Below are 18,090 nucleotides of genomic sequence, written 5' to 3' on the forward strand. Positions count from 1 at the left end.
AAAACAACCCAAGTTTGTCCTTACAGCACATGCCTTCCAAGGCAGGCAATATCCTGGTGAACCCCTTCTGCACCCTGCCCCAAACCTTCACACCCTTCCTATAATGGGGCAACCAGAGGTAAATGCAATACTTTGCAAGTAACAACACACACAAAATGCTAGTGGAACACAGCAGGCCAGGCAGCATCTATAGGGAGAAGTGCTGTCGACGTTTTGGGCCGAGACCCTTCGTCAGGACAAACTGAAAGGAAAGATACTTTGAAAGTAGGAGGGGGAAGAGGAAATGCGAAATGATAGAAGACCGGAGGGGGTGGGATGAAGCTAAGAGCTGGGAAGGTGATTGGCGAAAGTGATACAGAGCTGGAGAAAGGAAAGGATCATGGGACGGGAGGCCTAGGGAGAAAGAAAGGGGGAGAGGAGCACCAGAGGGAGATGGAGAACAGGCAGAGAGAGAGAAAAAACAACTAAATATGTCAGGGATGGGGTAAGAAGGGGAGGAGGGGCATTAATGGAAGTTAGAGAAGTCAGTGTTCATGCCATCAGGTTGGAGGCTACCCAGCCTCCAACAAGGTGTTGTTCCTCCAACCTGAGCATGGCTTCATCTTAACAGTAGAGGAGGCCATGGTTAGACATATCAGAATGGGAATCAAGCGTGGAATTAAAATGTGTGGCCACTGGGAGATCCTGCTTTCTCTGGCAGACAGAGCGTAGGTGTTCAGCGAAACAGTCTCCCAGTCTGCGTCGGGTCTCACCAATATATAAGAGGCCACACTGGGAGCACTAGACACAGTATACCACACCAGCCGACTCACAGGTGAAGTGTTGCCTCACCTGGAAGGACTGTCTGGGGCCCTGAATGGTGGTGAGGGAGGAAGTGTAAGGGCAGGTGTAGCACTTGTTCCGTTTACAAGGATAAGTGCCAGGAGGGAGATTGGTGGGAAGGGATGGGGGGGACGAGTGGACAAGGGAGTCGCATAGGGAGTGATCCCTGCGGAAAGCAGAAAGGGGGGGGGGGAGGGAAAGATGTGCTTGGTAGTGGGATCCCGTTAGAGGTGGCGGAAGTTACTGTGAATTATTGTTGGACCTGGAGGCTGGTGGGGTGGTAGGTGAGGACAAGGGGAACCCTATCCTGAGTGGGCTGGTAGGTGGATGGAGTGAGAACAGATGTGCGGGAAATGGGAGAGATGCGTTTGAGAGCAGAGTTGATGGTGGAAGAAGGGAAGCTCCTCTGTTTAAAAAAGGAAGACATCTCCTTCGTCCTGGAACAAAAAGCCTCATCCTGAGAGCAGATGCGGCGCAGGTGGAGGAATTGTGAGAAGGGGATAGCATTTTTGCAAGAGACAAGGTGGGAAGAGGAATAGTCCAGGTAGCTGTGAGAGTCTGTAGGCTTATAGTAGATATCAGTAGATAAGCCGTCTCCAGAGATGGAGACAGAAAGATCAAGAAAGGGGAGGGAGTTGTCGGAAATGGACCAGGTAAGTTTGAGGGCAGGGTGAAAGTTGGAGGCAAAGTTAATGAAGTCAACGAGCTCAGCATGTGTGCAGGAGGCAGCGCCAATGCAGTCGTCAATGTAGCGAAGGAAAAGAGGGAGATGCATACCCGTATAGACTTGGAACATGGACTGTTCCACAAAGCCATCAAAAAGGCAGGCATAACTGGGACCCATGCGGGTGCCCATGGCTACACCTTTGGTTTGGAGGAAGTGGGAGGAGCCAAAGGAGAAATTATTGAGAGTAAGATCTAATTCCGCTAGATAGAGGAGAGTGGTGGTAGAGGGGAATTTGTTAGGTCTGGAATCCAAAAAGAAATGGAGAGCTTTGAGACCTTCCTGGTGGGGGATGGAGGTATATAGGAACTGAACTTTGCAAGTAATCTGACCAGAGCTTTATAAAGCTGTAACGTAACTTACTGACTCTTCAACTCCATGCCTCAACTAAAGGCAAGAATGCCTTAACTACTTGTGCAACCGCTTTCAATGAGTTGTGGATGTGGACCCCAAGATCCCTCTGTATGTTAACAGTTTGTTAACATATGTTAACACTTTCCATTTTACCTCCCAAAGTGCAACATCTCACACCTACTTGATTAAACTCTCTCATCCGTAACCACATTGTCTCCAGATGTTTCCAGGGTCCCATCCCCATTGATCTAGTGTCTGTTACCAGCTGATCAGGGAGAATCTTCACTGGATGTCTGGAATGACCTGTCCCAGGAGGTTGAAGGGGGGATTTCCCCATTCTCTTCTTCTCCCACCCATCCCAAGTACCCAGCAGGAGGTAGTCCAAAGCTGGAGAGAGACACAGGAAGAGGGTGAAGCCAATAAGCCTTTTATTGCACAGAGTGTGGTCTGTGAGCCATAGTGGGGCAGGTACAGACTCCCCATACCCTAGCTTGTTAGAAAGCCTTCCACCACCCTCCCCTTCACCTACCCACTCTGCCCTTTCTCCTAGCCCCCACAGCTGCATCTCCATCTCTTCAATTACCCCCAAATTAGCAAGAGGGGAGAGGGAGCCTCAGACAAGGGGGAAAATGGTGCAAAAATCTCCGCAGTTCAACAGAGGAGTAGGGGTTGTGGAGCCGGCCCATGCAATGTTTACATTCGGGAACAGGAATCGGATACGCTGAATCTGTGGGAAAGAAAGGGAAGGGATGTAGTGTCAGAAAACTTCGGACCCATCCCCATCTCCACAGCCTCCTCCCTCCCTAAACCCCTCCACTTCCCCATGACCACCTCCCTATTTGTAACACCCCCCACGTGCTGTTCCATGTCAATGTGACACTCTCCTTTCTCTACACCATGCACATTTCTGTAACCCACTTGCTACCCTGCAGCCCTCATCTCTTTATACACCATGTGATGGGACAGTGTGGAGGGAGCCTTGGTGTCTGAGCCTGGGAATGTGTGATGGAATAGTGTGGTGGGAGCTTCACCCTGTATCTGACACCAGGTGTGGATGGAGCTGCACTGGATGTGGAGGATACCTACTCAATCTTGTCCTCCAGCGTGTGGGCTGTCTGCTTGTCCACGTACCGGCAGAAGAGTGAGAGCAAGTTGCTAGGGAGCTGAAGGGGTTCAGCCATGCTTGATTTTGGGGTCTGCGAGAGTTCCCGGGCCACCAGGAAGATGATGTCCATCCTTTAGAAGGAATCACAAGATTACACAAGCTGTGAGAAAGGGAAGGGAAGGGGGAAGGTATGGGGGAGGGGTGCAGAAATGCCTAGGTACCCTGAACCTAGGCCCAGCAGAGAGTCAGGTAGTCCGTCTTGTTTTGTTGCAGTTTGAGCAGAAGAATGCTAATTTTTGGATAAGCCTTGAGGTGGGATCTTTCCTAGATCCAGAAGGATGTGGGAACAGTGGGGGGGGGGGGGGGAAGAGACTGGGACCATGGAGAGCCTGGGGGATAAAGGAGAGACAGTGCCACTTACCAGTGCTGGAAATCCTCAACACAGGGCTCTGTGGGACAGCTAAGAGAGAGTAGGGACTCTCCGTGACTCAGCAGGACATAGAGGAAGGAAAGACTAAACTAAAGGAAGAGAGACAATATCACATCAGGTCCATATGCAAAAAGGCCTAAAATTCCTCCCACCCACTCCCCATCTCTACTTCCACCTCCACCTCTGTTGCTTCCTCCCCTTTCCCCCTTCCCTCTTTCCCCAAGCTACAGAAGAATTACACCATTCACCCAGCCACTTGCTTAGTTGTGGGGGGTGGGGGGGGGGGGGGTGGCAGAGAAGAGAGGATATAACAGGGGGAACACTGAGTAGGCCAGTGTAGCTTTGGCAAGATTTGGTTTGAGAACTAAGTATTTGGCAAGTTCTTCTTCCTATTATTTTTCTCAATTTTTCATCTGTTAGAGCACAGTTAGTGCTATGAGCATGGCTCCTTTGCTGTTTTGTTCTGTATGAGAGATATGGAAATTCTGGGACCTCTAGCCTCCTGGAATACTGGTCCTCAGAGAACGCGTTAAGGATCCAGTACTGGAGTACGATGATCTTCATGTCATACAGGAGACCAAGGTAGTGATAGATAAGAATTACAGGGAAGTAGTCACCCCGAGGTTGCAGGAGGGAGGTAACTGTGTGATTGTTAGAAGGGAAATGGCCAGCTAGTACAGAGTATCCCTATGGACATTCCCCTCAATAATAAACTTCCATTTAGATAGTGTTGAGAGGGTTGACCTACTGGAGGGGGGTGGGGGTGGGGAAGAGGGCACAACAACCAGGCCTCTGGCACTGAGGCTCAGAAGAGAATAGAGGTGAAGAGGACAGCAGTAGTGATAGGAGATTTCATAGCTAGAGGAATAGAGACAAGATTCTGTGGATGTGATAGAGACACCCAGATGGCATATTGCCTCTCAGGGTCAGGGATGTCTCAAATCAGGTCTACAGCATTCTAAAAGTTGGGGGGTGGTGAGCAGCCGAGGTCTTGGCGCACATTGGCACTAATGACATAGGTAGGAAAGGTGAGAAGGTCCTGAAGACAGACTTCAGGGAGCTAGGTAGAAAGCAGAAAAGCAGGGTAGTAATCTCTGGATTGCTGTCAGTCCCAGTAAGGGCAAGAATGGGATCATTTGGCTGATGAACGCATGGTTGAGGAACTGGTGCAGGTGGCAGGGCTTCAGATTTCTGGATCTTTGGGATCTGTTTAAAAAAAAGACAGGTTACACCTGAAACCAAGGAAAACCAATATCCCTGCAAGCAGGTTTGCTAGAGCTGTTAGGGAGGGTTTAGACCATAAGACAAAGGAGCAGAAGTCGGCCATTCGGCCCATCGAGTTGGCTCCACCATTTCATCATGAGATGATCCAATCTCCCCTTTAGTCCCATTCCCCTGCCTTCTCACCATAACCTTTGATGCCCTGACTACTCAGATACCTATCAATCTCTGCCTTAAATACACCCAATGACTTGGCCTCCACTGCTGCCCGTGGCAACAAATTCCACAGATTCACCATCTTCTGGCTAAATTTTTTTTTTTTTCACATCTCTGTTCTGAGTGGGTGCCCTGCAATCCTCAAGTCATGTCCTCTCATACTAGACTACCCCACCATGGGAAACAACTTTGCCACATCCACTCTGTCCATGTCCAACAATGTCCAACATTTGAAATGTTTCTATGAGGTCCCCCCTCATTCTTCTAAACTCTAAGGAGTACAGTCCAAGAGCGGTCAAACGCTCCTCATATGTTAACCTTCTCATTCCCGGAATCATTCTAGTGAATCTTCTCTGAACCCTCTCTAACGTCAGCACATCCTTTCTTAAACAAGGAGCCCAAAACTGCACACAGTATTCCAAGTGAGGTCTTACCAGTGCCTTATAGAGCCTCAACATCACATCCCTGCTCCTATACTCTATTCCTGTAGAAATGAATGCCAACATTGCATTCACCTTCTTCACCACCGACTCAACCTGGAGGTTAACCTTAAGGGTATCCTGCATGAGGACTCCCAAGTCCCATTGCATCCCAAAACTTTGAATTCTCTCCCCATTTAAATAATAGTCTGCCCCTTTATTTCTTCTACCAAAGTGCATGACCGTACACTTTCTGACATTGTAATTCATTTGCCACTTCTTTGCCCATTCCCCCAATCTATCCAAGTCTCTCTGCAGACTCTGTTTCCTAAGCACTACCGGCCCCTCCACCTATCTTTGTATCATCAGCAAACTTAGCCATAAAGCCATCTATTCCATAATCCAAACCGTTGATATACAACGTAAAAAGAAGCGGCCCCAGCACAGAACCCTGTGGAACACCACTGGTAACTGGCAGCCAACCAGAATGGGATCCCTTTATTCCCACTCTGTTTCATGCCAATCAACCAATGCTCTATCCACACGTATGTAACTTTCCCGTAATTCCATGGGCTTATATCTTGTTTAGCAGCCTCGTGTGCGGCACCTTGTCAAAGGTTTAAACTAATTTGACACCAGGATGGGAATTGAGTGATAAGGCTGGGGATGGGACACTTGGCTTACAAACAGAGGCAGTATGTATGAGACCGCTAGCAAGAAGAGGCTAATGATAGGCAAAATTGCAGTTAATGGGATGAGTTGCAATGTAAAAGGGGGACAAAATCAAAAAGGGTAATAAATACAGTACTGACAGTGTCACATTTGAATGCCACACTGAATATAAAACTTGTAGCACATTTACAAGTTGGCATGTATGATATTGTGCTAATTAATGAATCGTGGCTAAAAGAAGATTGTAGTTAGGAGCTTAAAGTCCAAGGATATACATTGTATCGAATGGACAGGCAGATAAGCAGAGGAGCTCTGTTGGTAAAAATGAAATCAAATCATTAGAAAGGTGACACAGGATCGGAAGGTGTCGAATTGCTGTGGGTAGAGCAAGGAACTGCAAGAGTAATAAGACCCTGAGGAGAGTTATAACAGGCCTCTAACAGTATCCAGGATGTGGGATATAAATTATAATGGGAGATAGAAAATCCATGTCAAAAGGTCAATGTTACGATAGTCACGGAGGATTTCAATACGCAGGTTGGGAAAAATCAGGTTGGTGCTGGATCCCAAGAGGGAATTTAGAGAATGCCTATGAGATGGCTTTTTTGAGTAGCTAGAGGTTGAGCCACTAGGAGATCAGCTATTCTGGACTGGGTGTTGTGCAATGAACTGGAATTGATCAGAGAGCTTAAGGTAAAGGAAGCCTTAGGGGCCAGTGATCATAAATTGATAGAATTTGCCCTGCCATTAGAAAAGGAGAAGCTAAAGTTGGATGTATTAGTATTACAGTGGAGCAAAGGGTATTACTGAGGTACGAGGGAGGAGCAGGTCAAAACTGATTGGAAGGGAACACCTGCAGGGATGAATGCAGAGCCGCAATGGTTGGAGTTTTTGGGAGCAATTGGGTGGAACTCAGTAATAAGGTTTTTTAAAATCAGTATATGGACTGTCCAACAAAAGGAAGGGCAGTACTAGACCTGGTGTCGGGTGACAAGCTCGGCCAGGTGACTGACTTCTCAGTGAGAGAACAGTTAGGGAACAGTGACCACAACTCCTTAACTTTCAAGATGGCTACATACAAGAATGGGTATGATCCTTGTGGGAGTGTTTTAAATTGGAGTAGGGCAAATTATGAGGGCATTATGCAGGAACTAAGAAGTGTTAATTGGGAACATCTTTTCTCTGGGAAGTCCACATCAGACATATGGAATGTGTTTAAAGATCAATTGTACAGAGTACAAGAAAGATATGTTACTGCTAGAAGGACAGAAATGGAAAGATAAGGGAGCCTTGAATGTCCAAAGCAGGAATGAACTTAGTCAAGAAAAAAAAGCTTCAGAAGTTAGGATCAAATGAAGCACACATGGAGCCAGAAAAGCCAGAAAAGAACTAAATAAGGTTATTAGGAAAGCCAGGAGGAGTCATGAAAAGTCCTTGTCAAGTAGGATTAAGGTGAAACATTCACAGAGAAAGGAGGGGGGGAACATTTGTGTGGACGCAGAGAATGTGAGTGAGGTACTTAATGTGTACTTTTGCTTTAGTATTTACCAAGGCGAAGGATATGGAGGATCAGGAGATCAGTGCTGAGTGTATAAATATATTTGGGCATTTAGATGTCAAGAAGGAGGAAGTGTTGGGCCTCCTAATGAGAATTAAGATGGATAAGACCCCAGGGCCTGATGGGATTTACCCTAGGATACTGAAAGAGCAAGAGACAAGATTACTGGGCCATTGACCAGTATCTTTCTTTCCTCTCTAGCCATAGGCGAGGTCCTGGAGGACTGGTGAGTGGCTGTCATAGCTTTATTTAAGAAGGGAACAAGGGAAAATCTTGGTAACTATAGACCGGTGAGTCTCATGACAGTTGTAGGGAAATTGCTGAAGAAAATTCTAAGAGAATGTGGAAATGAGCATTTGGAAACCCATGGCTTATTCAGGGAGAGTCAGAATGGTTGTGTGTGTGGCAGGTGGTGCCTTACCAAATTGAGCGGATTTTTGACAAAGTGACGAGAGAGATTGGTGAGGGTAGGGCAGTAGATGTTGCCAACGTGGATTTTAGTAAGGCATTTGACAAAGTCCCTCATATGGGAGGCTAATCAAGATGATTAAGATGCATGGGATCTATGGCAAACTGGCTGTAGTGATTCAGAATTGGCTTGTGCTTAGTAGTGGTTGAAGGAATTTATTCACTCTGGATGTCTGAAATTAGCAGAGTTCTGCAGGGATCTGTGTTGGGACCTCTGCTGTTTGTAGTGACCTGGATGAAAATGTAGATGGGTGGGTTAGTAAATTTGCAGATGATACCAAGACCAGTGGAGTTGTGCATAGTGTAGAAGACTGGCAAAGAGTACTGTGTGATATAGAGCAGTTGATAATATGGGCTGAGAATTGGCAGATGGTGTTTAACCCAAATAAATATGAGGTGTTACAGTTCAGTAGGGCAAATGAAAGGAGACAGTACACTGTTAAGGGCAAGATCCTTAAACAATGTTGCTGAGCAGAGAGATCTTGAGGTCTAAGTTTATAGCTCCATGAAAGTAGATAAACAGGTCAATAGGGTGGTTAATAAGGCTTATAGACTGCTTGTTTTTATTAGTCGAGGCATTGAGTTGAAAAGTCAAGATGTTACGTTGCAACTTAATAAAACTCTGGTTAGGCCACATCTGGAGTACTGCATACAGTTCTGGTTGCCCCACTATAAGAAGGATGTTGAGGCTTTGGAAAAGGTGCAGAAGAGGTTTACCAGGACATTACCTGGTTTAGAGGGCATGTGCTATCATGAGAGGCTGGATAAACACAGATTGTTTTCTCTGGAGGCTGAGGGGAGATCTGATAGAGGTATACAAGATTATGAGAGGCATAGATAAAATGGACAGAGAGCATCTGTTTACCAGATTTGAAATGTCTAATAGCCGAGGGCATGCAATGAAGGTGAGGGGGATAGGTTCAAGTGGGATGTGAGGGAAAGTGCTTTTTTAACTCAGAGTTTGGAAATGTGCTGCCTGATATAATGGTAGAGGCTTTTAAGAGACGTTTGGATAGATACTTGGATGTAAAGATGATGGGGGAGGGGGAATATGGACATGTTGTAGGTAGGAGGGATTAGTGATTGGGTGTTTTTGATTTGCTTTTAGCTGGTTTGGCACAACATTGTGGGCTGAATGGCTGGACCCTATGCTGTACTATGGTCTAAGTTCTAATTTGTAAGGTGCAGGATAGATGCATCACAGAATAGTATTCTAAAGACAGGATGACTCATCTACAACTGACAAGAGAAATCAATGTCAACATAAAAGCCAGAGAGAAGGTGTATAGAGCAAAAGTTAGTGGGCAGCTTTTAAAAACTAACAGAAAGCAACTAAAAACTCACTGAGGAAAAGATCTAATATGAAAGTAAGCAAACTAGCCAATAATATTAAAGAGGATAGCAAAGGTCTCCTCAGATATATATAGTGTAAAAGAGCGGCTAGAGTATATATAATCAGACTGCTGGAAAATGATGCTGAAGAGGTAGAAATAGGGGACAAGGAAATGGTGGATGAACTGAATAAGTACTTTACATTAGACTTCACTGTGGAAGACTCTAGCAGTATGCCGGAAGTTTGAATGTTGGAGGCAGAAGTAGGCGAGGTCGAAAGCACTAGGGAGAAAGCACTTGGGAAACTGAAGGGTTTTAAGGTAGATAAAGTCAACTGGACCAGATAAGTCTCCACCCAGGGTTCTGAAAGAGGTGGCTGAAGAGATAGTGGAGGCATTTATGATGAACTTTCAAGAATCAATAGATTCTGTCAAGGTTCCAGAGGACTGGAGAATTGCAAATGTCACTCCACTCTTCAAGAAGGAGAGAAAGATAGAAGAAAGGAAATAATAGGCCAGTTAAATTGACCTCAGAGTTGGGAAGATGCTGGAGTCAATGTTAAGGATGTTATTTTGGTGTTATTGGAGGCACACAATAAAACAGGCTGAAGTCAGCATGGTCTCTGTAAAGGAAAATCTTGCCTGACAGATCTGTGGGAATTCTTTGAAGAAATAACATGCAGTATAGACAAGGGAGAATCAGTGGATGTTGTGTACTTGGATTTTCAGAAGGCCTTTAACAAGGTACCACACACGAGGCTGCTTAACAAGCAGCGAGCCCATGGTATTACAGGGAAAATTCTAGCATGGATAGAGAGCGGCTGACTGGCAACAGGCAAAGAGTCGGAATAAAGGGAGCCTTTTTTGGTTGGCTGCAGGTGACTAGTGGTGTTCCACAGGGGTCTGTGTTGGAACTGATTCTTTTTACATCATATGTCAATGATTTAGATGATAGAATTGATGGCTTTGTGACCAAGTTTGTAGACAATATAATACAGGTGGAGGGACAGGTAGTGTTGAGGAAACAAAGAGGCTACAGAAGGACATAGACACCTTAGGAGAATGGGCAAAGTAGTAGCAGATGGAAAACAGTTTTGGGAAGTATAGAGTCATGCACTTAGGTAGAAGTAAAAGCGTAGATTACTTTCTAAATGGAGAGAAAATCTGAGGTGCAAATGGATTTGGTAGTCCCCATGCAGGATTTCCCAAAGGTTAATTTGGTGAGGAAGGTAAACAATGTTAGCACTCACTTTGAGAGGACTAGAATATAAAAACAAGGATGTAATGTTGAGGCTTTAAAAGGCACTGGTGAGGCCTCAGTTGGAGCATTGAGAGCAGTTTTGGGCCCCTTATAAGACCAATAGACATAGGAGCAGAATTAGGCCATTTGGCCCATCAAATCTGAATCTGCCAATTATGGCTGATCCTTTTTTTCTCCTCTTCAACCCCATTTCCCAGCCTTCTCCCTATTACCTTTGATGCCATGTCCAATCAAGAACCTATCAATCTTTGCCTTAAATACATCCAGCGACCTGGCCTCCACAGCTGCATGTGGCAACAAATTTCACAAACTCTGCACCCTCTGGCTAAAGAAATTTCTTCGCATCTCTGTTATGTATGGACACCCCTCTATCCTCTTGTCCTAGACTCTCTCACCATGGGAAACATCCTTTCCACGTCCACTCTCTCTTGTCCTTTCAACATTTGAAAGGTTTCAATGAGATTTCCCCCCGCCCCATCCATCTAAATTCCAGTGATAACTTTCCTCGTATGATAACCCTTTCACTCCTGGAATCATCCTTGTGAACCTTCTCTGAACCCTCTCCAATGCTAGCACATCTCTTCTAAGATGAGGAGCCCAAAACTCTTCACAACACTTAAGGTGAGGCATCACCAGTGCCTTATAAAACCTCAGCATCACATCCCTGCTCTTGTATCCTAGACCTCTTATCTAAGAAAGGATATGCTGACATTAGAAAAAGTTCAAAGGAAGTTAACAAAAATTATTCTGGGGGATTTGAAGGTTTATCATACAAGATCGTTTGATGGCTCTGCTCATCGGAATTCAGAAGAATGGGGGGAATCTCATTGAAACCCATCAAATGCAGATAAATCTCAATAGAGTGAATGTGGAGAGGATCTTTTTTTATGGTGGGAGAGTCTAAGACAAGAGATCCCAGCCTCTGAGTAGAGGGACGTCCAGTTAGAATTTCTTTAACCAGAGAGTGGTGAACCTGGAATCTGCAGCGGGAAGCAGGGGTATGTGGTGGGGAAAAGATGCATGAAGCGGGAAGGGGGGGTAGAATGCAGAGCAAGAAGCGGGAAATGGGAGGCTGGGAGGGAGAAAAACAGAGAGACCAGGAAGAAGAGCAGCACTTCCCTACCGTGTTGTGGAAGATGTGCTGGAGGGTGTGGGGAACAACCCCACCCCATATCACTTCTTGGAGCAGGGAGACAAGTTGGGAGAAGGTGAGGCTGGAAACACTCCTTGTTAGTGCTGGGAAGAGGAGGGGCAGCTGCTTGGGGGGGGGGGGGGGTAGAAAGAAAAAAATTGAGTTAGCCTGGGATGCTAGCCCCTTTCTTTGTGCTCCCTCCCTCCATCCTCCTGCTATTTCTCCCTCATTGTCCCCTTCCACCAACCCTCCTGCAGCATTGCCCTTCCCCCAACCCTTCCTGTGGGACTCCCTCCACTCACTTCCTCACAGCCTCTACCACAGCCCTACCTCCACTCCCTTGTTCCTTCTTCCCATCCTCACCTCATCCAGACCCTCCTTGCCCAGCTGGTGGAGGGATGCTGCCACAGAGAAGAGGATCTCGGTGCAGCGGGTGGAAGGGAGCAGAGGCAGGAGACGGGACAGCAGTTTGATCCCCTTCCGCACCCTCAGTATCCTGAAAAATTCTGAATTCCTGCAGGAGAGTGTAAGGAATGGTTGGTTAGTTACTAAATGGGGAGAGAGGATAGTGTTCCCGACACCTGGTTCAAAGGATGAGTGGTTGGGAGACAACGGTGCAGATCACTCACTCTTCCCTGATGCCCACATGGAGACGCTGGTAGAGTTGCTCCAGTTTCCTGTCCCTGAGCGATTGGTACATCAACCTCTTCTCCTCTGGCACAGACACCAGATGGGTCTCCATCTCCTCCAACTCCAGGAGCAGCTGGTACATCTGATTAAGGGAGGCGGTAGTTAATAACGTGTATCATATCTCAGCGGGAGAAAGAACTCTCCCTCCCACCACAGAACTCCCTCTGTCTCTGGTATCCCTCCCACTTTCCCTGCCCTCACACCATCTTTTAGAAGGAATCTGCTCTCCCTCCATCAGAACCTCCCTTTAAGGGTCCCTCTGCTTCCTTCATTCATTGTTCCCTCCATGGGATCTTTTCTTTCCTTACCCCCATGGAGGCACCTCCACCCTCAGTAGCACACCTTCCTTCCATGAGACCCCTATTCCATCATTCCACTTATTGGAGCCCCTTTTCCTCCCTCCACAGGAGTCTCCCCTTATGTCACCACCTACCCTCTCCAGGGATCCTCTTTCTCCCTCCATCTTGGGGATACTCCTTCTCACTTTTCTCAATGGCATCCCATTCCTTCCCACCATCTGCAACTAATCCTACACTTCCTGGGATCCCTCGCTCCCTCAATCCTCCTCCCAACCCTCTCCCTCCCAAGAGATCACCCACCTTCTCGATGTTGTCCAGCAGATGAAGTCGCTGCCGACCTAAATTTGGTGGGTCCTGGGATTGGAGGTATGGGAAAAGAAAATGCCAAAATTCAAAATACAGCCAAGTGTGTTACCACACACAAAAAGCTGGAACTCAGATCAGCCAGCATCTATGAAAATTAATAAATTGTTGCCTTTTCGGGCCAAGACCCTTCTTCAGGACTGGAAAGAGGGATGATGCCAGAATAAAAAGATGGGGGTGGGGAAGGAGGACTAGCTATATGTGAGTGAAGGCTGAACCATGGGGAAAGGGAAGGAGGGGCACCAGAATGAGGAGATAGGCAGGTGAGAAGAGGCAAGAGGCCAGAGGTGGGAATTAAAAAAGTGGGCAGGCAGAGGGAATAACATTACCAGAAGGAGAAATCGACTTTCATGCCATCAGGTTGGCAAAATTGTGTTAAAAGAGGATGCCATGGACCAACGTCAGAATAGGAATGGGGATATTGCTCCAATGTAGTACCCCTGTTCCATCTGCCAAGGTAGCCTCCAACCTGATGGTATGAATATTGATTTCTTCTAGTAATTTTTCCTTACCCCTTTCCTCTTCTATTCCTCACTCTGGCCTCTATCTTTTTTTCTCACCTTCACCCCTCCCCCCCCGGTGCTCCTCCTCCTCTTTCCTTCATAGTCTGCTCTCGTCTCATTTCAGATTCCTTCTTTGTCAGCCTTTTACCTTTCCCACCCATCTGGCTTTACCCATCACCTTCTAGCTGGCGAAGGATCTCGGCCCAAAACGTCGACAGCGCTTCTCCCTATAGATGCTGCCTGGCTTGCTGTGTTCCACCAGCATATTGTGTGTGTTGCTTGAATTTCCAGCATCTGCAGATTTCCTTGTGTTAACCTTCTAGCTGGTCCTTCTTCCCCTTTATTCTGGCATCTTCCCTCCCAGATGCCACCTGTTACGAATGTGACGCAACTCTGAGGGGCCGAAGGGTACAAAGTCGCCCCCTCCTTTTTGAGAATCGCAAGATTGCTATTAATTCGGGTCTGGGACCCAGGAAATGAGAGAGAGACGTCCAGAATACACAAGGTTTGGAATGTGTCCTGACCTCAGCGAAACGGAACCACTGATAACGGCCATTGTCTCTTGGAGACGGAATTGTGTATTGAGTACTGTACTATTCATTGAACCCCCTCAGGGGACAACCAGAGTGGGCTGGTTGAGGGATTGCATCATCCCAACCTGATTGACATCTGAGATCCCATGAGTAAGGATAAAAGAGGGTCTGGGGAACAACCCCTTTGGACGCACCAGGAGAAACGCTAGAGATCCCGTGACAGCGTTTAATAGCGACAGCCGGTGGGGGCTCGTGTGCGTCCTCCCTTGCCAGGGTGGCGGGCTCATCACGGAAGAACGGCTTAGCTAAAGGAGAGGCCACAAGTGAAAGGCCACGACAACGAGACTCCTGACGGATCGAAATCATAAAAGGAAAATCGGCAAGTTTTTCTCCAAATCTCTCTCTCTCTCCCACCATTGCAACACAGCAGTCCCCAAAGGCTGCAGTCTGCATGAACTGAGTGAACTTTATATTTCCGTCGGACAATACATTATCCCCTAGACAACGATAGAGCTTATTTCTTATTATTATTATACCCGCACATTTAGATTTAGTATTGACGACGTATATTATCTGTATATTTGCATTGATATTATTTTTGTGTATTTTTACTAATAAATACTGTTAAAAATAGTATCATCAGACTTCAACGGACGTCTCCATCTTTGCTGGTAAGTGACCCAGTTACGGGGTTCGTAACACACCCCACCCATGACTCGGCAGCTCCTTCACCCTCCCCATCTCAGCAAGCACCCTTCACTCCCACATGCCTCTTCCTCTCCCTCTGAACCCAAACACACCTCCTCCAGGGTTAAGACATGAACAACATCTATGGCTCGACGAGGGCTGTAACATGTGGAGACAGCAACTTGTCCCAGGGAACCCTCGATGTGGACAACTGTGGGTCAAACAGAGAAGAGTTCACCTACTGAGAAATGCACCTCACCCCAGCACACACACCAGATGCCAAACACAGAGTGCAGCTTCTTCTGCCCTGTCTCATAACACATGCTCAATAAAGGGTACTCTAGTAACTAACCCTCCTGATTCATCCAGTTTCCTTTAGAACTCAGTCCCTCTCATTCTCCATAGGTTGGTGGACAAAAATTTATTAGTGAAATATTCTTCTGCAAATCAATCAAAAATCTTGAAGCTAGTACCTGCTAGCTAGAAGCTAGGCTACTATTTGCCAAATGTGTCAGATTTCATTCTTCCTCCTGCTGCTTTGGTTTAAACTAGTGATTTAGCCAAATTATTTATAAAATATATGCAAATTATTAGTCTAGTCTCCATAAACAAAATGCTATGAGTGATGAAGCAGCTTATTGTAGTTTTGAGAACTAATCATTGTAGAATAATCTCATTTTAGGACCAAAAATGTCAAGACACAAAGTGAAGCTCTCTCCACTCCGTGCTATCACACATACCTGGGGTCAGACTGGATTCAAGCACATTGCTACACATTTACAAATCATTCACTGCCCCCATCCTAAAATCAAGTGCCCAAAGTAGATGGCCAATATTCAACACTACCCAAAAATTCTGACTTACCAGAATCATACATCTCTGCCTTCTGAACATACGGAGTGACCAACTTCTGAGGTTCCTGTTTCACCTCCTTACCCAGCTCCTCGTCCTGAAGTTTGAGTTCAAGTTTCCGAAAAAATTCCTGTAAACACAGAATGTCACAGTATCTGCTGCTCACCCCAGATGAGGCAGAGAACTGTATCTGACAGTGTTAATGTCCTTACTTGATAATAGTAGTCATCCAAATGTGGATTTTCACTCTGTAGCTGGATCATTTGTAATTTTATGATCCAAGCCTTTTCTTTATCAGTCATTAAGTTGCCGAAAGCATCTACCCCAGCATTAGGCTCCTTAGTAGACTCTCTGCAGGGAGGGAGGAAGATTCATATGTACACTGGTGTCTCTCGACCCCTTTTCCTCAGGGTTGATCTCTCCACGGGGTGAGGGTAGAGCAACAAATGGTGTCGGTGTACTCACCTCCGCACGCGTTGCTGCCTTTGGCTGAGAATGCGACTGTGTTGTGGATGTAACTGTGTAACACGTCCAGGGAACCTGAGAATAGAAGCAGCAGTGGTGAACCTGCCCTCTCACCATATCCCTTGATGGCCTGACCAATCAGGAACCTATCAAATTCCGCTTTAAATATACCCACGGACTTGGCCTCAACTACAATCTGTAGCAGAGCATTCCACATTCACCACTCTGGCTAAAATAATTCCTCCTTACTTTTGTTTAAAAGGTCACCCCTCAATTTTGAGGCTGTGCCTTCTAGTTCTGGATAACCCCACCAGAGAAATCATCCTCTCCACATCCACTCTATCTAGACCTTTAAACATTCTTCTAAGTTCCAGAGAGTACAGGTCTAAAGCTGCCAAACGCTCCTCCTATGTTAACCTCTTCATTCTCGGAATCATCTTCATAAACCTCCTCTGGACTCTCTCCAATGACAATACATCCTTTCTGAGATAAGGGGCCCAAAACTATTGACACTACTCAAACTGCAGCCTGACTAGTGTCTTATAAATCTTCAGCATTATCTCCTTGCTTTTATATTCTATTCTCCTTGAAATAAATACCAATATTGCATTTAAAGAGCATACACGAGGAAATCTGCAGATGCTGGAAATTCAAACAACAACACACACGAAATGCTGGTAGAACACAGCAGGCTAGGCAGCATCTTCGTCAGGACGAAGGGTCTCGGCCTGAAACGTCGACAGCGCTTCTCCCTATAGATGCTGCCTAGCCTGCTGTGTTCTACCAGCATTTCGTGTGTGTTGTTGCCAATATTGCATTTGCCTTCTTTACCGCAGACTCAACCTGTAAATTAACCTTCAGGGAGTCCCTCTGCAGCTCTGATGTTTGAATTTTCTCCCCACTTAGATAACAGCCTGCACTATTGTTCCTTTTACCATAAATCATTATCATACATTTTCCAACAGTGTATTCCATCCGCCACTTTTTTGCCCATTCTTCCAATGCGTCTGTCCTGCTCCAATTGCATTGCTTCCTCAGCACTACCTACCCCTCCACCTACCTTCGTATCATCTGCAGACTTTGCTATAAAGCCATCAATTCCATTATCTAAATCACTGATAAACAATGTGAAAAGAAGCAGTCCCAATACGGACCCCCGAGGAACACCACTCATCACTGGTAGCCAATCAGAAAAGGCCCCCTTTATTCCCACTCGCTGCCTCCTGCCTGTCAGCCATTCCTCTATCCATGCCAGTATCTTTCCTGTAACACCATAGGATTTTATCTTAAGCAGCCTCATGCGAGGGACCTTATCAAATGCCTTCTGAAAATCTAAGTAAACGACATCCAGTGCTTCACCTTTGTCCTGCCGAAGGGTCTTGGCCCGAAAAGTCAATTCTACTATTTTCCATAGATGCTGTCTCACCTGCTGAGTTCCTCCAGGACTTTGTGTGTTTCACCTTTGTCCACCCTGCTTGTCACTTATACAAAGAATTCCAACAGATTTCCTTTTACAGAAACCATGCCAAATTTGACTTATTTCATCATTAGTCTCCAAGTACCCTGAAACCTCATTTTTAATAATGGACTCCAACACTTTCACAACCACAATCACAAACAATTATAGGTTAAATGGCCTATAATTTCCTCTTCTTTGCCTTCCTCCCATCTTAAAAAGCAAAGTGACATTTCAAATTTTTCACTTCTCTGGGGCCATGCCAGAATCAAGGGATTCTTGAAAGATCATGACTAATGCATCTGTTATCTCTTAGGCTACCTCTTTCAGGACTCTGGGATGTAGTCTTATCTCGTCCAGGTGACTTACCCACCTTCAGACCTTTCAGTTTACCTGCACTTTTTTCTTTGTAATGGAAAGGGCCCTCACTCCTGCTCCCTGACATTCTCAGTCCTCTAACATAAAGCTAGTGTCTTCCACGGTAAAGACTGATGGAAAGTACTTTTTCATCTGCCATGTCTTTGTCCCT

The 18,090-nt window shown here is 46.1% G+C and overlaps 1 protein-coding gene across 4 annotated transcripts in view; it reads right to left on the reverse strand.

The window, feature by feature from the left end:
- Positions 1 to 2,151: 2,151 nt before the first annotated feature.
- The window catches only part of patl2 (PAT1 homolog 2), a 30,629-nt gene continuing 14,690 nt past the window's right edge, over positions 2,152 to 18,090 (reverse strand). For 2 of the 4 annotated variants that reach the window (XM_073031637.1, XM_073031635.1), the window contains 11 exons: positions 16,106 to 16,180; positions 15,853 to 15,991; positions 15,653 to 15,770; positions 14,902 to 14,999; positions 13,003 to 13,056; positions 12,343 to 12,485; positions 12,077 to 12,227; positions 11,705 to 11,836; positions 3,427 to 3,524; positions 2,987 to 3,136; positions 2,152 to 2,627 (listed from right to left, as the gene is read on the reverse strand). In XM_073031637.1, the coding sequence (XP_072887738.1) occupies positions 2,594 to 2,627; positions 2,987 to 3,136; positions 3,427 to 3,524; positions 11,705 to 11,836; positions 12,077 to 12,227; positions 12,343 to 12,485; positions 13,003 to 13,056; positions 14,902 to 14,999; positions 15,653 to 15,770; positions 15,853 to 15,991; positions 16,106 to 16,180 (1,192 nt within the window). In that variant the 3' untranslated portion in view covers positions 2,152 to 2,593. The remainder of the gene's footprint in view (positions 2,628 to 2,986; positions 3,137 to 3,426; positions 3,525 to 11,704; positions 11,837 to 12,076; positions 12,228 to 12,342; positions 12,486 to 13,002; positions 13,057 to 14,901; positions 15,000 to 15,652; positions 15,771 to 15,852; positions 15,992 to 16,105; positions 16,181 to 18,090) is intronic. The other 2 variants (XR_012096643.1, XM_073031636.1) reach the window with 2 other exon arrangements.

Source organism: Hemitrygon akajei, chromosome 29, assembly GCF_048418815.1.
Source record: "Hemitrygon akajei chromosome 29, sHemAka1.3, whole genome shotgun sequence".
Classification (NCBI taxonomy): domain Eukaryota; kingdom Metazoa; phylum Chordata; class Chondrichthyes; order Myliobatiformes; family Dasyatidae; genus Hemitrygon; species Hemitrygon akajei.